Genomic DNA, 20,292 nt, shown 5'->3' with positions numbered 1-20,292 from the left:
TACAGTAACATTAATTAATATCAGTTTAATTGCAAGGTCGATTATATTTTGAGAGAATTTGGATTCTTTACTGATTCTTGTCTGTTATTTTTTGTTTTTGTCTTCAAAATACACGGATGACCATTAATTTTAAATTTTAAAATATATTAAAATTATTTTTAAAATATCGAAATAGTGTGTTTAAATGTTCAGTAAAAAACAGAAAAAAAAACTCAACAGAGAATAATTCTTTCATTTTTATATTTAATTGCATTCCTTCATACAAATTCAATGAAGAAAAAGAATAACAAATGAATCAAACAAACAAAACCAAGAAAAGAAGAAGACATTAATTATGTTTTGAATCAGCAAGAAAACATGAAGGAGAACAAGTCACATGCCTTAAGCTCCTTGTTTTAAATGTGCATAAATATAGTCCACAAAAAAAAAAAATTAATTGCAAAATTTGATTAATTGTTATTATTTTTTTCAATCCAAAAGAAGACATTTGAGAGACACACATAGACTAACTAATACATTTATCAAAACTTTATTTCAATTTTTTTTTTATATACAGCTCTATTAAATATAAAGAATATATTTCTGTTGTATACAGTAATATATTAAACTCAAATGAATTTACTTCAAGTAAACTCCTGAAAATGATCCAAAAGCTCATTAAAAACCAAGCTTTAAATTAAATCTATGGTAGTTTTGACAAAATCATCTCTGCAATTTCGACCTTTCAAACTATAATAATTACAGAGTCAAAGCAATTAACTGGAAAATAAAGTTATGAAACACGTCAAAATCTTGATCCTGTGATCCACGATACAAGGCACAAAATTATTGCCATATTCAGGGTCTAAATAAAATAAATAAAAATCAAAAAACATAGATATGATATGTTTATCGGATACGACACGTATCCGATATGTCGATACGTTTATTTTCAAAATAATAAGATACAATACGTAATATATGAATATTAAAACATGTACGATAATTCTTAAAAAATATAATAATTATATGATTGTTATTGTGTGAATCCAAATTTCTTAATTAGAGACCAGTTATTTTTGTAGTCAAAATCTAATAGCTAATGTTAATGACCAATTTAGAAACTAATTCATAATTGAAACTATTCTAAATATCAATTTAAAGACCAATTATAATTTTTTGAAATTATTTTAATTGTCAATTTGGTCACTATATAATGACTAATTATTTTTTGTCACTAAATTTGATTATAATTTCAAATATTTTCTTGTAGTATATTATGACGTTATAAATTAGATATTTCATTAATAAGTATTGATAAAATATCCTAAAATATTGAACACAATACGTGTCAGACATGAATACATTACTCAAATTAAAGTATCATTGCATCATAGTTGCGCATACACGGAAGAAAGATTGCATAATTAGTAATTACCTTGCCAAAAGACTTTTTAATACGTTGCTAAGCCCTAAAATAACGTTGTTCATTTTTTAAATAAAAATAATCTCCATCTTTTCAAAATATGTTAAAGACCTTTTGGGTAGGTTTTCAAAATAATTTCTATTAAGAATACGACTTGTAATTATTATAGTAGTGTTTTACGGATTAGGTAATTAAGAACGAATTTTTAGACAATATATTCGAATTAGGCACTTATAGAATAAAAAAAATTACATTTTTATATAATATATAATACAATTGGAAAACATTTATAAATTAATTATGCAATTAAAAACATTTATAAAATGTGTAATTTATAATACTTCTGTTATTAAATAATTTAGAATTATATTTCAAATTAAAAAATTTTAAATATAATTTTAGATTGTATAATTCAAAAATATTTTAAAGTAGGTAGCTTACTAAATAGTTTCAAATTTAATTATGAGATGCTATAATGTAATATGGCATGAAGAGAAGAAACACCAACAGAGCAAATGATGGCCCAATTTAATTGGATTTCATTCGGCCCAAAAAGAATGGCCGAACAAATTGTAGGTAAATTCTTCCTGCACCTCCCTATAATTATGAAATATCTCATTTACTTTTTTTCCCCCAACGCTCATTCCTTTACTCTTGAATTTACTAGATTTAAGTCATCATGGGACACAAAAGTGAAAGAGTAAAAAGGATTTTATAATTACTACTAGAAAAATACCTTAATTAATATAATTAATTAATATGATAAGATTCGATGTCATTTAATTGAATGTGTTGAAATTAATATTGACCAAATTGTAGTAAACACAAGTAGATCAAACTTGCAACAATCTCTTTGAATAGTTCTGTTAAAAAACTCAATTTTGTTCTTGCAATTCCCATCGTCACTGCATGTTTTTGTTTATTTTATTATGTGAAGGCTTATTTATTTTTTTAGTATATAAATTTATACTGTTGTCTTGAAATATGCATGTTTATATATCTGAAGGTTTAAATATTGTTGGATAATAAATTATCTAGCAGACATGCTAACATTTTTTTTTTATAATGATTTTTAAATTAATTGTTTTTCAAATACACGTGGTCGTCTAAATTAATAATTCTAAAAATAAAATATATTTTAAGGGCGTTTCAAGATGCATGCACTTCAAAATAAATAAATAAAAAATAAAAGCTAACGACAAAGGTTAATTAACTCCTTCACGGAATGTCTCTATCTATTGGAGAAAGAAACAACAAATATGTTTTGAGAATTGTTTACGGATGTTGGGAAAATGGTCAAAATTGATATAATTCTCTGTTTTGTTTTTCATAACTTTTTATTAACATGAAAATACTATTCTTTTTGGAGAGTTCTATTCTAAAAATATAATTTTGATTTTTAAATTAAAAAGAAATACTCAGTTATTGGAACTGGAATTTCAAATGATGATGTGTTTAATTAATGCAGTTATTAGAGAATTCTCCGTCCCTTTTTAAGATTATTTATAAAAAAGAAAATCATAATTTAATACTCGTTAATGGTTTTGATCCATTTAATGATTAAAATCAAATCTCACTAAAAAGTATAACACGAAAATTATTGATATACGAAGGTTCATGAATGAAAAATGTAAATAATTTAACTAAAATGAATAGATTTCGAAGCTAATTTTTCATTTTTATATAAATATTTTATATATTTTCCGGTGTCAATATATATATTGAATGCGTCCAGCTTCCATTTTACTTATTCTAACGTTTACTATAATAACTATTGAATGAGATTTTGTTTTAGTACATTATATTTTAAATGTTAACAAATTTTAAAATCAAAATGTGAATAACTAACACTTAATAAAAACTGTGTAAAGGTTAAAGAACGAGGACTAAAAATATAATAAGTCATTATTTTGCTCTTTTTTTTTAAATTATTTCTTAATGCTGTATCTTTTCAGAAGGTACGTACAAAGATGTTGTAAAACATTTGTGCCTATCAAATTTGCATCAATCCATTTTAGTTTTCCATTACTCTAACTATTAAAAATTCAAAACTTATACCCATAGCAAGTATTAATATAAATATAAAGCACCCTTACTTTTAGTAAGACCTAAATGTTTAGGATAAGTTTTTTTTTTTTTTTACCAATGACTCTGATATCACGTTAGAAGTTCACTTCATTTATATATTATAAAATTGTCTTATCTCTAATCGACGTAAAATTTTAAACGAAGATAGTTACGGCATAAAATAAATAATTCATGCATATTAAAGAATTTGAAAATTATGATAACACTCTCAACATGTCATTATATATTATTATAACAATTATTGAATCTCCTTTCTATTTGACCATTTTCATTATAAAAAGAAAATTCTTAAAACACATTTTATGTTGAAAAAAAGCAGCAAAATATTTCCACAATAACGGCAAAAGATTGTTAGGCATACACTTTTTCTTAGTTTTCAATGCAAGGGTAGTCATCAAACTAGTTTGTCTTATTTGATGTTCAAGATCTATAGTGAAAAGCTACTTAAGTGTTAAAGAAACAATTTAATTGTAAGTGTCAATAAAATAAGAGTTTATCATGTAATCATTTATGTATAAAATGTTTTATGCTCAAAGTATATAATATATATATATGGTTAAGTTTTTTTACATACATAGTAAGTTGTTTTCATAAATTATCTTCAAGATTTTATTAAAATAGACTAAACATTATGTATAGATAGATATATTAATTTATATAAAATACAAATACTAATTATGTGTAATAAATTTAAATAAAAATATAAAAAAATTAAAAGGCATTCTTATTACTATTGGAGATTATTCTTTTGTTAATGGATTTAAATGTTCGTTTTAGTATCTATAAAATAGGTGAATTTTTATAAATTTTTTTTCATTTTTCTAAAATTTGTAACTATTATTTAATCTCTATGAAATAAATAAAATTTGATTTTGAGCCTAAAAATCTTCTTTTAAATTTATGTTAGTTACTCATTCTAGAGATAAAAAATTTAGAAGTGTCAAAATATAGTATTACAAAAGTTTAGTTATGATTTTTTTACTTAATTTTTTTTTTTTGGAAAGTTAAATGAATGAGGAGTATTTAAAATGTTTTTAGTTTTAATTTCTAAGCAATATAAAGTTATTGCCGGAACAAGTCTCATTAAAAGGAAAAAGTTGTAAAATTATAACACTAATAAATTATGAATAATTTATAAAATATTGTGAGACCATTTTTAATTTAAAATTTTACAAAAATTGATTTGTAAATTTTTTATCTTATACACGTTTCTTAACTTTTTGATTCATAGTTAATGTAAAATTCTTAATTCTAATAATAACATGTTTATAGTTGCTCGATATAAGTTACAAGATCTTGAGTAACATATTATATTCTTTTATGCATTCTTTTTCTGACTTTATTGTTTGTCACATCTTTGTTTTTATAATGAATATCCTAAGCACATGTTCATGCTTGTATATACACTTCTCTATCCACATTATTCTGAATAAGGTTAAAAATTAATTATAAACTATTCAAAGTTGCAATATAGAACCAGATTTTAATAGCTCTTCAAGTTGATGCAATTTAAACGGTGGGCAAAAAATAATATTAATTAATGCATGGCCAACACAAGGTTATAAAAGTACTAAAAAAACTACAAAATAGCTTCACACACTTAAAATTTTAGGTTAAATATGATTTTGATCCTTTAATTTTTAGTGAATTTTGAAATTAGTCCATTTCGAAACTTTGAACCAATTTAGTTATTCATCTTATGAAATATGTGGATTTAGTTATTTTAATCAAATTTTGTTAGGTTTATTTGATGTTTCGTACGTATTTCAGGATTGTATTTGAGTTTTTTATATTAATTGACACATTTTTGTTTTAATGTTAAGTCAAATACAATTACGAAACGCATTTGAAATGTCAAATAAACTTAACAAAATTTGATTAAAATGACTAAATTCATGTATTTTAAAAGATGAATGATTAAATTGGTCCAAAATTTTAAAATGAACTAATTTTAAAATTCACTGAAAGTTAAGGAAAAAAAAAACATATTTAACCCAAAAAATTTTGTTCAAGAATATTAAGGTTTTGTATTTGTCGATCTTAATTTAAAATGTTTGCATAGGATTTGGTCTGAAAGAGACTGCAAAATTCAAATGGACAAGTTGTAATAGTGGCAACAGAAATGAAGGCACGTGAGTTCAAAATTAGGTTATAATATCTAAGAGTGCAAGCCTGTCGTTTGTCTTATGCATGGATAAAGCAAAACATTCAACAGCTCATGAAAAAAAGTTGATTCATTCTGTCTAGCCTCTGTTTTTTAGTTATATATATATATATATATAAAAAAAAGGTTGAAATAGTTTTGTTATGTATTTTTATTTTCATTAGAAATAATCGTGTGGAATTTTTCAAGACAATTGACTAATTAATTAGGTATATAAGAACAACAAGAACAATTTTATTTAATAAGAATAACATTATAGTTTAATCACGTTAAACCTTAATAAAGAAAAAAAAATATTAAATGACGATTAGTTTTAGAGAAAAAAATAATAATTAGTACACTAACTAATTCAGATATCAATTCATAAATTATTGATATTTAAAATAGTTTATATTATAAATAAAAAATTATATTTGGTTTATTATCAAAAAACTTTTAGATTTATAATCAATTTTAGTAATAAAAATTGGTAGGTAATGTAGTAACCCATTTAGATACCAATTTATAATATAGAAAATTATTGATTATTAAAATAATCAATATTATAAATATAAAAGTATAATTAATCGTTAAATTGTTACTCATTAATAAGAGACTAATTTAAAATTTGTACTCAAAACCTTAATAACTAATATTTATTGACCAATTTATAATTTAATTACTTTGATAACCAAATTCTCAGTAAATAACTTTATAGAACAATTATAATTTTTTATTTATAATAATAATTATTTTAATAATTAATAATTTTTTTTGTTTTATAAATAGTTAACAATAGATTCCTCTTGGTTTGTGACTTATAACTTAGAAGCTATTATTGCGTTAGTTATCAATTAGTTAGTGTCATTAATTTCTTGGTACCTAAAATCCTGTTAGGTATTGTTTGAAGTCAATTTAGTTATAAGTAAACCAAATATAATATTTTATATATAATATAGACTCTTTTTTTTGGATATCAATAATTTTTAATCTATAAATTATTATTTAAATTAGTTATTGATTAAATTGAATCTCTAAAAATTGGTTTCTAAGAATTTTCTAGTGACTTAAATTATTGGTTTAAGCAAAAGTTGGTATATCTAGGCATGTGGGATATCCGTTTGAGTGAGCATAATATTGAGTATGTAACTGAATCTTTAATATAACATAATTTCTGCAGAGACGATTTTTTTTTTCAGAATCAACAATAAACAATATATTCAACATCATTTTATAGTTAAAGTATAAAATGTTTAACTATAATGGAAGAATTTTAAAAAATCAATTCTAAATAAGTATGTTAAGGTCAAGAATTTTAAAACATAATTTATTTCGAAAAGGAAAACCAAAAAGTCTAAAAACTAATATAATATTTTATATATTTAATAAAACAAGTCCTTTATGTTAATATGATGCACTTAATTGATTTAGAATCAAACGAATATATATATATATATATATATATATATATATATATATATATATATATGAAATACTTAAAATTATTTAAACAAAATTATCCGGGTTCAACTTCTTTTAATATTGATTCACCTAATAATTTTTTACATTCAGTCTAGGCAAGTGTTGCTTAAATACTTTCTCCATCCTCTGGTCTATTTTTTAAGGACAAAACTGTGATAAAACTTCACACTCAAGAGCGGAGAATACATCAGAAACGTGGTGGTTGTTCTTAATGATGTTATCGGACTTGTGGTCGAAACATTGGCGCTGTATGTGGGAATGACAACTCCACTTGCCTTCAACTGGGGTCTTGTTCCGATACATCCAATAAGTCTCACATTATTTAGGAGTCGATGTCAAACGCAATTTAAATACTCGTCCCTTTGATATGTCTTTTAAAAACAAAACTGTGACGGAGTTTTACACTCCAAAGCAGATAATACCTCGAAAACATAATTATTATTCCTAACACACAATATGTATCTAATAGAATTGATTACCTTATGTTACGCTCGTATCATCACATATTTCAAATGTAATAACATAACTAAAACAATATCAAAAGCAAGCTCTAAATAAGCTTAACGAGGTGTTTAGGCCAAGCTGCAAAGGTCTTAAATATTTCTCTCAATGTAATATAAAGGAAAGTTCGATAATACAATACTTTATTATTAAACTAAATTTACACGCTCAACAAATTAACCATCAGAAACAACTATATTATTACATACATGGTTATCAATTTCCTATTGATAATTGCAAATACAAATACATAAAAATAGGCAATACAAATTTTTCCCTATTCATATATCATATTTTGGTTTTATTTATCAACTAAAAATTATATTTATAAGAAATTGCATAAAAAGTACAAAAAAAAACTAATGTTAACTTATTAATTTTAAATAAAAATTATAATTCATATATTCAAACATATTTATTATAGATTTTAATAACAATATAAGGAGATTAAATTGGTTTAATGTTCCCTTAACATGATTGTGCTTTACACATAGGAGCAGATTCTTGTCTAGTTATCAAGTTAGATAATATAATTTTTACAGTCAAGTAAGCTCTTATTAATCTACAAATTCATGTACTAATTATATGAATATTTAGTTGAAAATTAATTTATAACTACCTATGAAAAGTAGTACAAATTTATATGCAAATTTAATATGATATATGTATAAAAGAAAGAATAAATAATGTATATTTATTTAGTTGAGTATACAAAAATCATATATAAGCTAATAATATATGATAAGTTTATTTTAGCTTTTATAATAACTCATCTTATACCCTAATCATGATTTTTAATTGACTAATGAGAATATTAAAACTTTTATGAAAATAGTAGAAGTCAATTAAAGTCTAAAAATGGTAGTATAAGATAAGCTATGATATTTGTATTATATATTTTGTGCCAAAGTAGATGTAACATTTTAGACTTTTAAATGATGAAATGAATCCGCACAATAAATGTCACTTACAATCAAACAAAGAGACCTATATAACCCATAATTTCTTATACTTGACGGAGTTTGGAATAATATTCAACTCATGAAATGAAAATTTCAAACTATTCCTTAATCTTACTTAAACACCAAAATTAATTACGAGTTACCTTATAATCCTACAAAGTGGATTTGTAAAGTAAAAATATTACTCCAAATAATAATTTGGAAATATTGGTAATCGATATAAGATATTTAATATACTTTGTGGTGTTGGAAATGAGACATTTCACATCTGAAATAAAATATTTGCAATTATTCCGATAAAAAGCAGACATAACAAAATCAACAACAATTATTAAAATTTACTCTATTACAATTTTAGAATGTGTTTGTTTACAAGGACCGAAAGGAAAGGATTAGAATTAAAAAAATGAAAAACACAAAAATGTAAAAAGCACGAAAAATAATAATATATACGTAAAACTCTTTTTGTAACATTATAAAAAAGTTATTAATTATATTGTAAGCATTTTATTAATTTTTTTCATATCTTATATACATATAATAACAAATTATGCTTTTTATGTAGTTAGTATTTATTTTCTTATAGCATAGAAAACAAACAATTAAAACAATAAATATATATATATATATTTTACTTCTCTTTTGTAATTCAAAAATGATTTTACATTTTTTTCCCACTCTCACTTTTCATAATTATACTAAAGCAAAGCATAAAAAAATATACAAGATAAATATTTTTTTATCAAAACTTTCTTCTTAAAATGTGTCTCAAAGGTTAAAAAATAAAATAAAACTATCATTTATTTCAATTTTTAACTTGTTTGTGACTTTTTGAACTCATCTGAAACACAGGAATTTATATTTAGCTAAATTCTGTATATGTTAACAACATTTATAGAAAATTTAGAATTTCCAAAATATATATATTTGATTTTCTGAATATACAGATAGAGAGAGAAAGTGAGAGGTGCTCCATTTCGTAGAAGGTGCAAAAGCCTGAATGGTTTGAATATGAAAATGGTTTATTAGGTCTTCGCGTTGGACCATTCTGGCTGATAACAGTGGCGTGCTCAATATCAAAACCATGTATAAATACCCATATTTCGGAACACAAAAACAACAATCCTTGCACAAAAACTTCTTCACACAAGAGTAAAACACCAAAACCAAAACTTATAATTGTTCTTCAGTGTTCATATACATCCACACCAAGTTTTGAAGATGGTTAGAGCTCCTTGTTGTGAAAAGATGGGATTGAAGAAGGGTCCTTGGACTCAAGACGAAGATCAACTCCTCACTTCTTACATCCAAAAACATGGCCATGGAAACTGGCGTGCCCTTCCAAAGCTTGCAGGTACTTCATATCTGTGTCTGTGTCTATATCCGTGTCTGTGTGTCTGTGTCTCGTAGATGTTTCAACTGTTATAAAACAGATAAACTGAAGAAAACAATCTTTTTGATGAATAATTAGCATGCTTCCATTCACCTTTTTATATGATTAAGTTGGTATATTTTAGTTTTTTGATGATTTGTGATGATGTGTTCATTGATCTTATATTCTGAGTTGTCTGGTATGATTCTCAGGGCTATTGAGGTGTGGAAAGAGTTGCAGACTGAGATGGATTAACTACTTAAAACCTGACATCAAAAGAGGAAACTTCTCGAGTGAAGAAGAAGAGATTATCATCAAGATGCATGAGTTGCTGGGAAATAGGTGGGTTCATATTTCTTCTTTCATCTTTCAGATCAATCGCATTATGAAACAAAGTTCAATAATAATATAATAATAGTAATGATAATAATTGGTTAATAATATGGTGAAATTACTATAATGTGTGTGATTCTGTTCATGAAAGTGAATTTCGTTTTTAATTTTTGTTTGGTTCTTATCTCTTTCTTGTTTTCTTTGAAACGATCAAGATTTAGTGGTGGGGCAAACTTCATTAATGTTGATTATAAAATTAAAAAGAAATTGGGTCCATTCCTTAATTATTAGTTAATTAATACATGTAGAAAGACATTCAATTTGATACAAAATCAAGGATTGATGGATCCATTAACTGATTTTTATCACTTAATTTAATATTCCTCAAAAACAAATTACTGTAAATGAATTTCAATGAATTTCCTAGCCATTTTTTTAGTTTATTTTAATAAATCATTTATTTTATTACTTCCTTTTAAAACATTGATCATCAAGACTCTTATCTGATTCTTAGTCTATATACCTTAACTTGTTAAGAAAAAGGTTGTTTGACACGACCATTTCATAACTTTTACAAAAGTAAAATAGTCTTAACAAGAGTTAATTTTTATATTTAAAAAAAATGAATAATAATAAACAACAGTATCAAATGATAGTAAAAAAATATGGTGTCAAAATACTAGTGTCCTATTATTTATACCATTTCTTTTCGAATCACATGCAACTTCTAACATATCTATGTTAGACAGACACATGCAAATATATATATATATATATATAACAGTTTAACCTAGAAACTGAAACAAGAATCTGATGCAAAAAGGTTAGCATGTCTGAGAACATTATTAACATAATGGTTTGTTTTCAGGTGGTCAGCAATAGCAGCAAAACTACCAGGAAGAACTGACAATGAAATTAAGAATGTGTGGCACACTCATTTGAAGAAGAAGTTGCTGAATTCAGATACCAAAAGGGTTGTTTCCAATCAAAAAATCAAACGATCTGATTCCAATTCCAGCACCCTAACATCATCATCATCAGCATCAGCATGCACTTCTTCAAGTGATTTTTCATCATTCAAAAACATGAACAACAACAACATGATCAAGAGTGAAGACACAGAGTCCGAGGAGACAACAATGCCTCCTATTGATGAAAGCTTTTGGTCAGAGGCAACAGTTGAAGATGAAAGCTCCACCATGATTATGCCATCAAATTCTTGGACAATTTCAAATGAACTACAATTTAATTCTGTGGAAACTTTCCAACAACACAGTTTTGGTTCAAACTTTGATGATGGCATGGATTTTTGGTATGACATATTCATCAGATCAGAAGACTCAATAGAGTTGCCACAGTTCTGATAAACTTTTCATCATTAAATTTGGCAGATAGAAAAAAAATATACTTAAAAGCAATATTAATTATATTAGCAAATTAATTATATCTGACTGTTAAAAGGAATATCTAGAGTCATTCATTGAGAAAAGAAATTGGTGTAAAGGGTTAAAAAAAATATTGCGTTATGATGTAATATATGCATAAAAAAAGGGCAAAAATATGCATACACTAACTTTGTTTTTTATGTATATTGTGCAGTACTCTCAGTTTTAGTCAGAAAAAGTTTCATTAAGTTAGGGCTATTGAAATTGTAATAGCAAAAAATTGTGTGATGGAGTATTCAATTTTTTCACTCTTCTTGTGTTTTGTTGTTTATTTTGTTTTGAGCTTGTCGTTTTTGTTTGGATTTATGTTTGAGAGCATCACTTAATTCACTCATGTGAATTATTAAATTTGAATTGGTCCAACAAATAATTGCAACTTGCAAGTTATTTTTGGCTGCTTTGAAAAGTAAATTTTGTCACCCATGGATGCTTAAAAATCACTCTGTATCATTCTCTGCTCAGATTGACAAGTAAAACAACACTTAGAAAATGACTTTCTTAAAAAAAAAAAAAGTATAGAATATTTTTTAAACAAATGATCTTTTATTAGTTAAAAGGTAAATTTGTTAATTTTTATTATAGTCTATAAGATACATAAGTGCAATGCATGGACTAATATTTATGATAACATCAAAGTGAAAAATAAATGCAAATTTGAAGTTAAAAGAATTTTAGTGATATCATGGTTAGAGGTGGCCTGTCCCTGACCGGTTAATGGGTTGGTTAGGTTACCCCGTCATTTTCTTTTTAATTTTTTTAATTTATTTTCAAATTTTTAATTTTTTAATTTTTTAATATACGTATAAATTAATATTAAAGCATATTTAATCATATAAAATATTTTTTAAATTTTTAATTGATTAGTTAATATTTTTAATTAGATAAATTAAAATAATTATTATATTTATATGTTATATTATTCTATTATAACTAATAATTAAAATTTAATATATAAGTATTAATAATTTAAATTACAATATTATTATATATTATATATTTACATCTTTTTAAAAAAGATAACAGAAAAAATTAAACTTTTTAATTATTTTTTATTTTAAAAAGAAAAAAGGTCAACCGTCAAAAACGAAATTACTGTATTTTAGTCCATCAAATTGATGAACATGGTCAAAACAAACTAACGGAGTATCCCTTGACAAATCCAGTGTATTTTCTCACTCCTAATCATAATAACACATTAACCAATCACAACTCATATCTAGTAGAAAATAATTCTTTGACGTTTCTCCGAATAAGTTCACATAATAATTCATTTTAATAATATATTAATATGTATTATTTTAATAATATACTAATATTATTAGAATTTTAAAATAAAAAATAAAACAAATATTGTTATTTTAAGTTATTAAGTGAGTATTTTTTATTTGGTATTCACCAATATATTTAGTAAGGTTAAGCTGCTATTTATTTTATGAATATGACTACTTTTTGTCTAAATTCTCACTTAGATCTTATTTTCTTCGGGGAAGGTTTAAGATTCATGTAAATAAAAAATTCTTTTATCTAAAGACTCATATGCTATGAATTGAATATGGAATATAAGCTTTTTATTTTATTTTAAATGAAGTTGCATCTAGGGATGGCAACGGGGCGGGGCGGGTACGGGTATCATGATCCCATCCCCATCCCCATAATAAAAATTCATCCCCATCCCCATCCCCAAACCCAACGGGTATACAACTTTTGACCCATCCTCATCCCCACCGGATAACGGGTATTTTCTTATACCCATACCCATTTTTTTATTGTTCCATATATCAATTAAATATTTTTTATAAAAAAAATTTAAAAATCACACCAACGGAATCATGATACTATCAAAATATTCAATATTAAAATAACATACTCTTTTTGATTTTCATGATGTCAAATATTAAGAAAAATATTATAATAGTATAAATCTCAAATTAAAGTATCAAATAACAACTAAATAAAATTCAAATAATTATATAAAAGCTAAAAAATTACACATTACTAAAATTTTATAATAACCAAAATATTTATTAATTTTACAAATGATCAGTGGTTTCATTTGCATTCGATCCACCTACACATAGAAAAAAAATGAAAAATTAGATATGATATAATAATTGAAATTGAAAATTTTAATTACTAGAATATAATGTACCTTCTTCATCAGATTCATTTTCACTCATGAGAACATCTTTTCCTTTTAATTTTTTAACACCTACAAACACCAAATGTAGAATATTAGATGAGAATTCACAAAAAATACTAACAAAAAATATTAATAAATTTGAGTAACTTACCTAGATGGTTTGAGTTCCATATCCAACTTCTTGTACACATCAAAGCCTCTATAGTAATATGATGAAGTCGACTACGGTGAGAAGTTAATATCTGACCACCAGTACTAAAAGCAGATTCAGAAGCTACAGTTGTTATTGGAATAGCTAAAACATCCCTTGCAATTGCTTGAAGGGTTGGAAACTTTAACCCACCATGATAGGATATCAAATTCTTGTGTAACCGGCAAATTATCTTCTTCCAAGTAATAATCCAACTCTGTTTTCATAACTGTAGTTCTAGATTTTTTCTTTTTTGCCATAAACTCTAAAAATTCATTCGCATCATTATCAACATCCTTTCCCAACTCCAATGATGTAGCTCTATAAGAAGAAGTTTCATTCTTTTTTGATTGATATTCCAAAACCAAATCATAGCACCGAATCCTACTAAGTTTCAGATCAAAATCATTACCATACAATTTATAAAAATAATATTTTAACATGTCCATCTTGTACCTTGGATCTAAAACTGAAGCAATTGTCAATATGTTATATAACAAAAAACAAAGAGAATGAGAAATATGTTATATATATATATATATATATATATATATATATATATATATATATATTATATTATATTATATTATATTATATTATATATTACTATGTATATATATATTATATGTGTGGATATCTTATGTTTATATATATATATATATATATATATATATATATATATATATATATATATATATATATAATTATTTATATATATTATATTATATTATATATTATATTATTATTACTATGTATATATATTATATGTGTGGATATCTTATGTTTATATATATATATATATATATATATATATATATATATTTTTTATAGATATATATTTATTTTAAGTATATATTATATTATATTATATAATAATATAAATATAATAATATATATTATATTATTATGTATATATATTATATGTATATGCGTAGATATTTTATGCTTTTATATATATATATATATATATATATATATATATATATATTTCTTTTAAATTTTTATAAATTTGTAATGTTATAAATTTGTTTATAAAAGATCTCACTAGTTAAATGATTAATTTGTTTTATACGTATATATTATATATATTATATTATATTATTATGTATATATATTATATGTATATTATATTATATTATATTATATTATATTATATTATATTACATGTATATGTGTAAATATATATATATATATATATATATATATATATATATATATAAAAGTATATTTTATTTATATGTATATATACTATATTATATTATATTATATTATATTATATTATATTATATTTTATGTGTAAATATATTATTTATTTATATATATTTTTAGATTATTTAATAAATTATAAATAGTTTAGTAATTTAAGCGGGGACAGGTATTTGGGCGGGTATATATATATCCCCATCCCCAGTTGAAAATTTCGGGTATTACCCATATCCATACCCAGTCAAAGCGGGGATTCCCCGTCAAAACGGGAACGGATTCGGATGATACCCACAGGCACGGGTTTATTTGCCATCTCTAGTTGCATCAGTGAGCAGTGTTAAGTGATGGGTCATAAGCCTAATTTGATGATAACTTCATTTTAAATAGATTAATAAAAGAGTAGAATATGTTGGCAGCCATAGATAAGATTGATCTGCCTAAAAGTTAAAAAAGAGTTTTTGTCGTAAACTCTGATTTTTTGGATAAATAGTAACTTAGGTTTCCAAGTTTACCATTGTATTTATATCTCTTCAAAATCATCAGACCTACTCATAGAGCATAATAAACAAGTGAACATTTCTCAAGATTTCTCTGAAGAGTTATACATGTTTCAATTAAAACAAAGTTAATAACATATATGTTTAAGGAGTGTGAGAAAGAGATGGTAGAGGTAAAAAGCATGGATGATGTCGTTATTGCACAAGAGCTGAGGTATGCGTCTGCACGCTAGTGCATCCAACACATAAAGGCACCACAAGCACACCAAAAAGTAGAAAGCATTAAAGAAGCACATAATCCAACTAAATATGCGGCTCATGATATATTAAATACCATGACTAAAACTGTAAACTCAAATATCCTCCTAAAAGGATTACATGTTGCAAAACAACAAGTAATGCCAATGAAAAGCACACTCTCTGCACTCAGTTCCTTTGTGTCTTGGAGAATTATTCAAAATTGAAGCTACACTTGTATACGCAAAAACATGATCCCGACCTACAGGGATAGATCACAAAAGCCAATGTGTCTAAGAGAGGCATGAGTAAGCCAATGCCTTCTCCTCAGAAAGCTCTTCTCCTGTCAAGTCCAACTTCTTCCTTGAAAACTCGTCAATTGGAAGTCCTGAGCAAATTATTGGAGAAATAAAACAATTATCAGATGCATTCATTCAAGTTAGAACAAGTGGTTGTTTCAAAAAGTAGTGTAACTATTACAAAAACATCGTTTAATAGAAAAACAACAAAGCCTTTATTCAGCTAAAAATGATTCGGCTCAGTTAATTATTAGAGTTTTATAAATGTTATCTGTCAAGAATAAACGTTCTAGAAACTCAAACTGGCCCGTACTTTTAGTTGCATAGAAAGTATCATCCATAGAAGTGATTGTTAAAGTATCATGTGACAAAAACTAACCTTGGACAATTGTCCATTCGCCATTGGCACAAGTGACAGGGAATGAATAGATCAGTCCAGCTGGAACATTGTACGAACCATCGGAATATACTCCCATTGACACCCAGGTGCCCTAAAATAGCAATGCAAAAATAAACAATTAGCTTAGCAGGAGACACATACAAAACCTGAATTAAAAATCAAACAAATGCCTAACAAACCTGAGGAGTTCCAAGAACCCAATCTCTAATATGGTCACAGGCAGCGCTAGCAGCTGATAGTGCACTTGAAAGCTTTCTAGCTTTGATGATTGCAGCACCACGTTGTTGAACAGTTGTAATGAACTCCCCATTCAACCTTGAGGATGAAAATTTGCAGCAATGTTTCAATAAACACAATCTTAAAAAAAAAAAAAAAAACTACCATAATTTACACTATTTGCAACATACCAGGCATCATCAGCTACAAGTTCACGGACTGATTTGTCCCCAGCTGGGGTTGTAACAGTTGCATGGTTAACATCGGGATACTGAGTGGATGAGTGATTACCCCAGATTATGACATTCTTCACTTCAGAAACCTGAACACCAAGCCTTTCAGAAATTTGCCCCAGGGCCCTGTTGTGATCCAATCTAGTCAAACAAGAAATGTTTTTCTCTGGAATTGATGGGGCAAATTCCTTCAAGATCAATGCATTGGTGTTTGCTGGGTTAGCAACAACCAGAACCTGCAGGGTAATGCAACATCTTTTATAAATATTCCAATAAAACACAACTGAAAAAACATGTTTTTGAAAAAAATAACATGCAGTATACATTCCATGAATAGACAGGTTTTATTAAGATGGAATCACAAGAAACAAGAATTTCACCATATATACAGTACACCTGCACATATATAACTAGGTGAAGTTTATTCCATAATGCATAGTTCATATAAAGTTTCGAATCTCCTAAAAGTGGTCAAAGTTCAACAAGCAAGTACAAAAACTCAACCTAATCACGGGGATACATATAAAGTCATTGCAACTCCAAATATGTTAATGGCAGAAAAGCTGCAAATAAGATAAGCATATCTGCTTATATTTCATTGGACTTGTGTGAACCAACAAACTAACAGCTTTCAATTAGAAGACAAAATCAACATGCCCCAACAAAATACAACAAGATTTGTAATAAAAAAAAGTTTAAATTTAATCAAATCTAGCTAATAAGGACTGCAGATTCAGATGAAAGGGATTACCTTGCAGTTGGCAGCAGCATGTTTTTCAAGGGCAGAAGCCTGAGACTTGTAAATTGAGACATTCTTAGACATCACATCTTTCCTCTCCATACCTTCTTTTCTTGGGAATCCACCAACCATCACAGCAATATTGACACCAGTGCATGCCTCAACCACATCAGTTGTTGCAACAACACCTGAAACAAAAAAATTCATACTATTGATTATATAAGCCACTAAAACAACATATCTCAACTCTAAGATCGAGTTTCTATGTTGTTTAAGCAACACTCAACAAGGGTTGTCAAACCTTTAAGAAGAGGGAACGCAGCATCAACCAGTTCCATTTTAACCCCGTTCAATGATTCTGCTGCTGGAGGAATATCAAGCATGTGGAGGATCACAGGCTGGTCAGGACCCAACATCACTCCTCTAGCAATCATAGGGACAAGAGCATATCCAATTTGCCCTACAATAGATAAAAGCACTTTATTAGCACATCAACATGATGACAAATAAATTTCCATGCATCCACAAGCAGACCAAACTCAGCTGATAGCAACAAATCATACCACCAGAAAACATCATTGTAAGTTTTTAACGAGGTATACAAATAACTTAAAACAACCCATAGATCTTTGAAAAGGAAAAAAAAAACAGAGAGAGAGTTCAGAAACACCATTTTCAAAACAAGAACAAAAAATCAATATAAAATGGTATAAAGAAACAAAAGAAAGTGCACCACCAGAAAAAAATTCAAATTGACTAAGGCTTCAATTTTCAGTTCAATTTAAGTGTACCGTGACAACAATGTTTCTTATAGAACAGTGATAAACACACAATACAATCAACAGATAGTAAGTCAACTTGCCACACAAAAATATCACAGAAAGATGTTTCTCATACAATCACAGAGAAGAAACATACCACGATACCATAAGATGACAAAAGAAATGCAGATACTCAAAACTAAACTAGTTTCAACTTTCACTCCCTGATGAAACATAAAACAAAGTCCATTTCTTTATAACAAAAAAAAAAACTTCACAAACAGTTAAATTAGAATCACAAGCCAAACTTACAAATCAAATCAACTAAAGCAAATCTACATAAAAAGGGATCACAACAAATAGACATAAACCTTCACCACTGTTCATCACAGGAACAGATCTGAGCCATAAGCAGATCAAGATTCAAACACAGCCAAAGACATCATTTTCATACAGACCCATAATTTAAGACAACCAAACCAATTCAAAACAACAATCGGACAACAGATCTCGCATTGAAAACACATAAGGGTAAAATCAAGCTATCGTGACGAATCTAAAACAAATGAACGGTACAAAAAACAGATTCTGGATATTAGAGGATTTACCTGCGGCGCCGGTGACAAGAACACGAACTGGGTCTTTGGCCATTTTGGAAGAAATGGAACGAATTGAAGGAACAGGAACGAAGAGGGTTGAAGCGATGAAGAACACTAGGAGTGAGTGAGGGAGTGAGGGTGGACTTGGGTATTTATTTCTGTGGAGATGGTTAGAAAGACGTAAAACGACGCCGCTTTGACTCTATATTTCTACCAGCGTAAAAGATGCAAATAATGTAGAGGAGTGTTACTATGTTATTTTTTATTTTTTTAGAGGAAAAAACTCTTGTTAGAAAAAAAAAAACATGTATATAAATTAATTAGTTTGTGCATAAAATTATATATAAAATTTTTTAACTTTTTTTATTTATAAATTAACTGTCTTATATAGAAAAAGAAACCTTTTTTTTATTTTTATTTCATAAATATTTCTGGATAAAGCTAATGTGGCCCTACTAGTTTAAAAATTGTATGAATAGAATGGAAAATAAAATTATATTTAGTAGAATGTTAACAATCAAATAGTTAAATTTAATTTATTTGAAATATCACAAATTAAATTTAAAGATAAATTAACTCAACGTTTTTCACTTTTGTAACAAAGTAGACCATGTCTTTTTAATACATTAACCTGTAAATAATTACAAAAGAGAAAAAAAATCAAGATGTCTCATTCAATATAATGTATTTTGAAGAGAGAAACAGAAGAAAAAAAAAAAAAAAAAAAAAAAAAAAAAAACTCAGCATAGAATCAAATTCAATTCAACTAAACTTTTTGTTTAACTGTTTTTACCTATGTCTTTGTTGCATTTCTTTCATAAAATACAAATTTTATTTTATATTTTTATTTATTTAAAAATAATAATATTAATATGTGAATTTGTAAAGGATAAAAATCATACATCTATTAAGAAATTAATATTATTTTAATAATGGAACTTTCACTATTATTCCCGATATGTACAGAAAAATAAAACTATAGTTATTTTAAGACGAAGTGAATTTTTTTTATTATATTTGACGAATTTTAAAATATAACGCAAA

At 26.1% G+C, this 20,292-nt stretch overlaps 2 protein-coding genes across 2 annotated transcripts; one reads left to right on the top strand and one right to left on the bottom strand.

Annotated features, from left to right (window-relative positions):
- The first annotated feature begins 9,603 nt into the window (after positions 1-9,603).
- LOC114189999 (transcription factor MYB13-like) lies at positions 9,604-11,981 on the top strand. Its single transcript, XM_028078735.1, has 3 exons — positions 9,604-9,935; positions 10,166-10,295; positions 11,155-11,981. Exons 1-3 carry the CDS (start codon positions 9,803-9,805, stop codon positions 11,648-11,650), a joined length of 759 nt encoding a protein of 252 aa, XP_027934536.1. The 5' UTR covers positions 9,604-9,802; the 3' UTR covers positions 11,651-11,981.
- Positions 11,982-15,932: 3,951 nt separating this feature from the next.
- On the bottom strand, positions 15,933-19,447 carry LOC114189998 (malate dehydrogenase, cytoplasmic). The gene is made up of 7 exons (XM_028078734.1): positions 19,258-19,447; positions 18,190-18,348; positions 17,901-18,076; positions 17,108-17,385; positions 16,880-17,015; positions 16,680-16,791; positions 15,933-16,389 (listed from the first exon to the last, which is right to left on the bottom strand). The coding sequence occupies exons 1-7, from the start codon at positions 19,298-19,300 to the stop codon at positions 16,295-16,297; spliced, it is 999 nt and encodes a 332-aa protein (XP_027934535.1). The 5' UTR covers positions 19,301-19,447; the 3' UTR covers positions 15,933-16,294.
- Positions 19,448-20,292: the final 845 nt, after the last annotated feature.

Source organism: Vigna unguiculata, chromosome 7 (assembly GCF_004118075.2).
Source record: "Vigna unguiculata cultivar IT97K-499-35 chromosome 7, ASM411807v1, whole genome shotgun sequence".
Taxonomy (NCBI): domain Eukaryota; kingdom Viridiplantae; phylum Streptophyta; class Magnoliopsida; order Fabales; family Fabaceae; genus Vigna; species Vigna unguiculata.
This window is presented reverse-complemented; position numbering and strand designations above follow the sequence as displayed.

What these genes read in the sequence shown, in the direction of transcription:
- LOC114189999 (XM_028078735.1), top strand. Translation starts at nt 9,803, where the DNA reads ATGGTTAGAGCTCCTTGTTGTGAAAAGATGGGATTGAAGAAGGGTCCT. An exon ending in TGCCCTTCCAAAGCTTGCAG is followed by an intron (nt 9,936 to 10,165) that starts GTACTTCATATC and finishes TATGATTCTCAG; the next exon opens with GGCTATTGAGGTGTGGAAAG. An exon ending in CATGAGTTGCTGGGAAATAG is followed by an intron (nt 10,296 to 11,154) that starts GTGGGTTCATAT and finishes GTTTGTTTTCAG; the next exon opens with GTGGTCAGCAATAGCAGCAA.
- LOC114189998 (XM_028078734.1), bottom strand. Translation starts at nt 19,300, where the DNA reads ATGGCCAAAGACCCAGTTCGTGTTCTTGTCACCGGCGCCGCAG. An exon ending in TCTTGTCACCGGCGCCGCAG is followed by an intron (nt 18,349 to 19,257) that starts GTAAATCCTCTA and finishes TATCTATTGTAG; the next exon opens with GGCAAATTGGATATGCTCTT. An exon ending in CGAATGGACAATTGTCCAAG is followed by an intron (nt 16,390 to 16,679) that starts GTTAGTTTTTGT and finishes TAATTTGCTCAG; the next exon opens with GACTTCCAATTGACGAGTTT.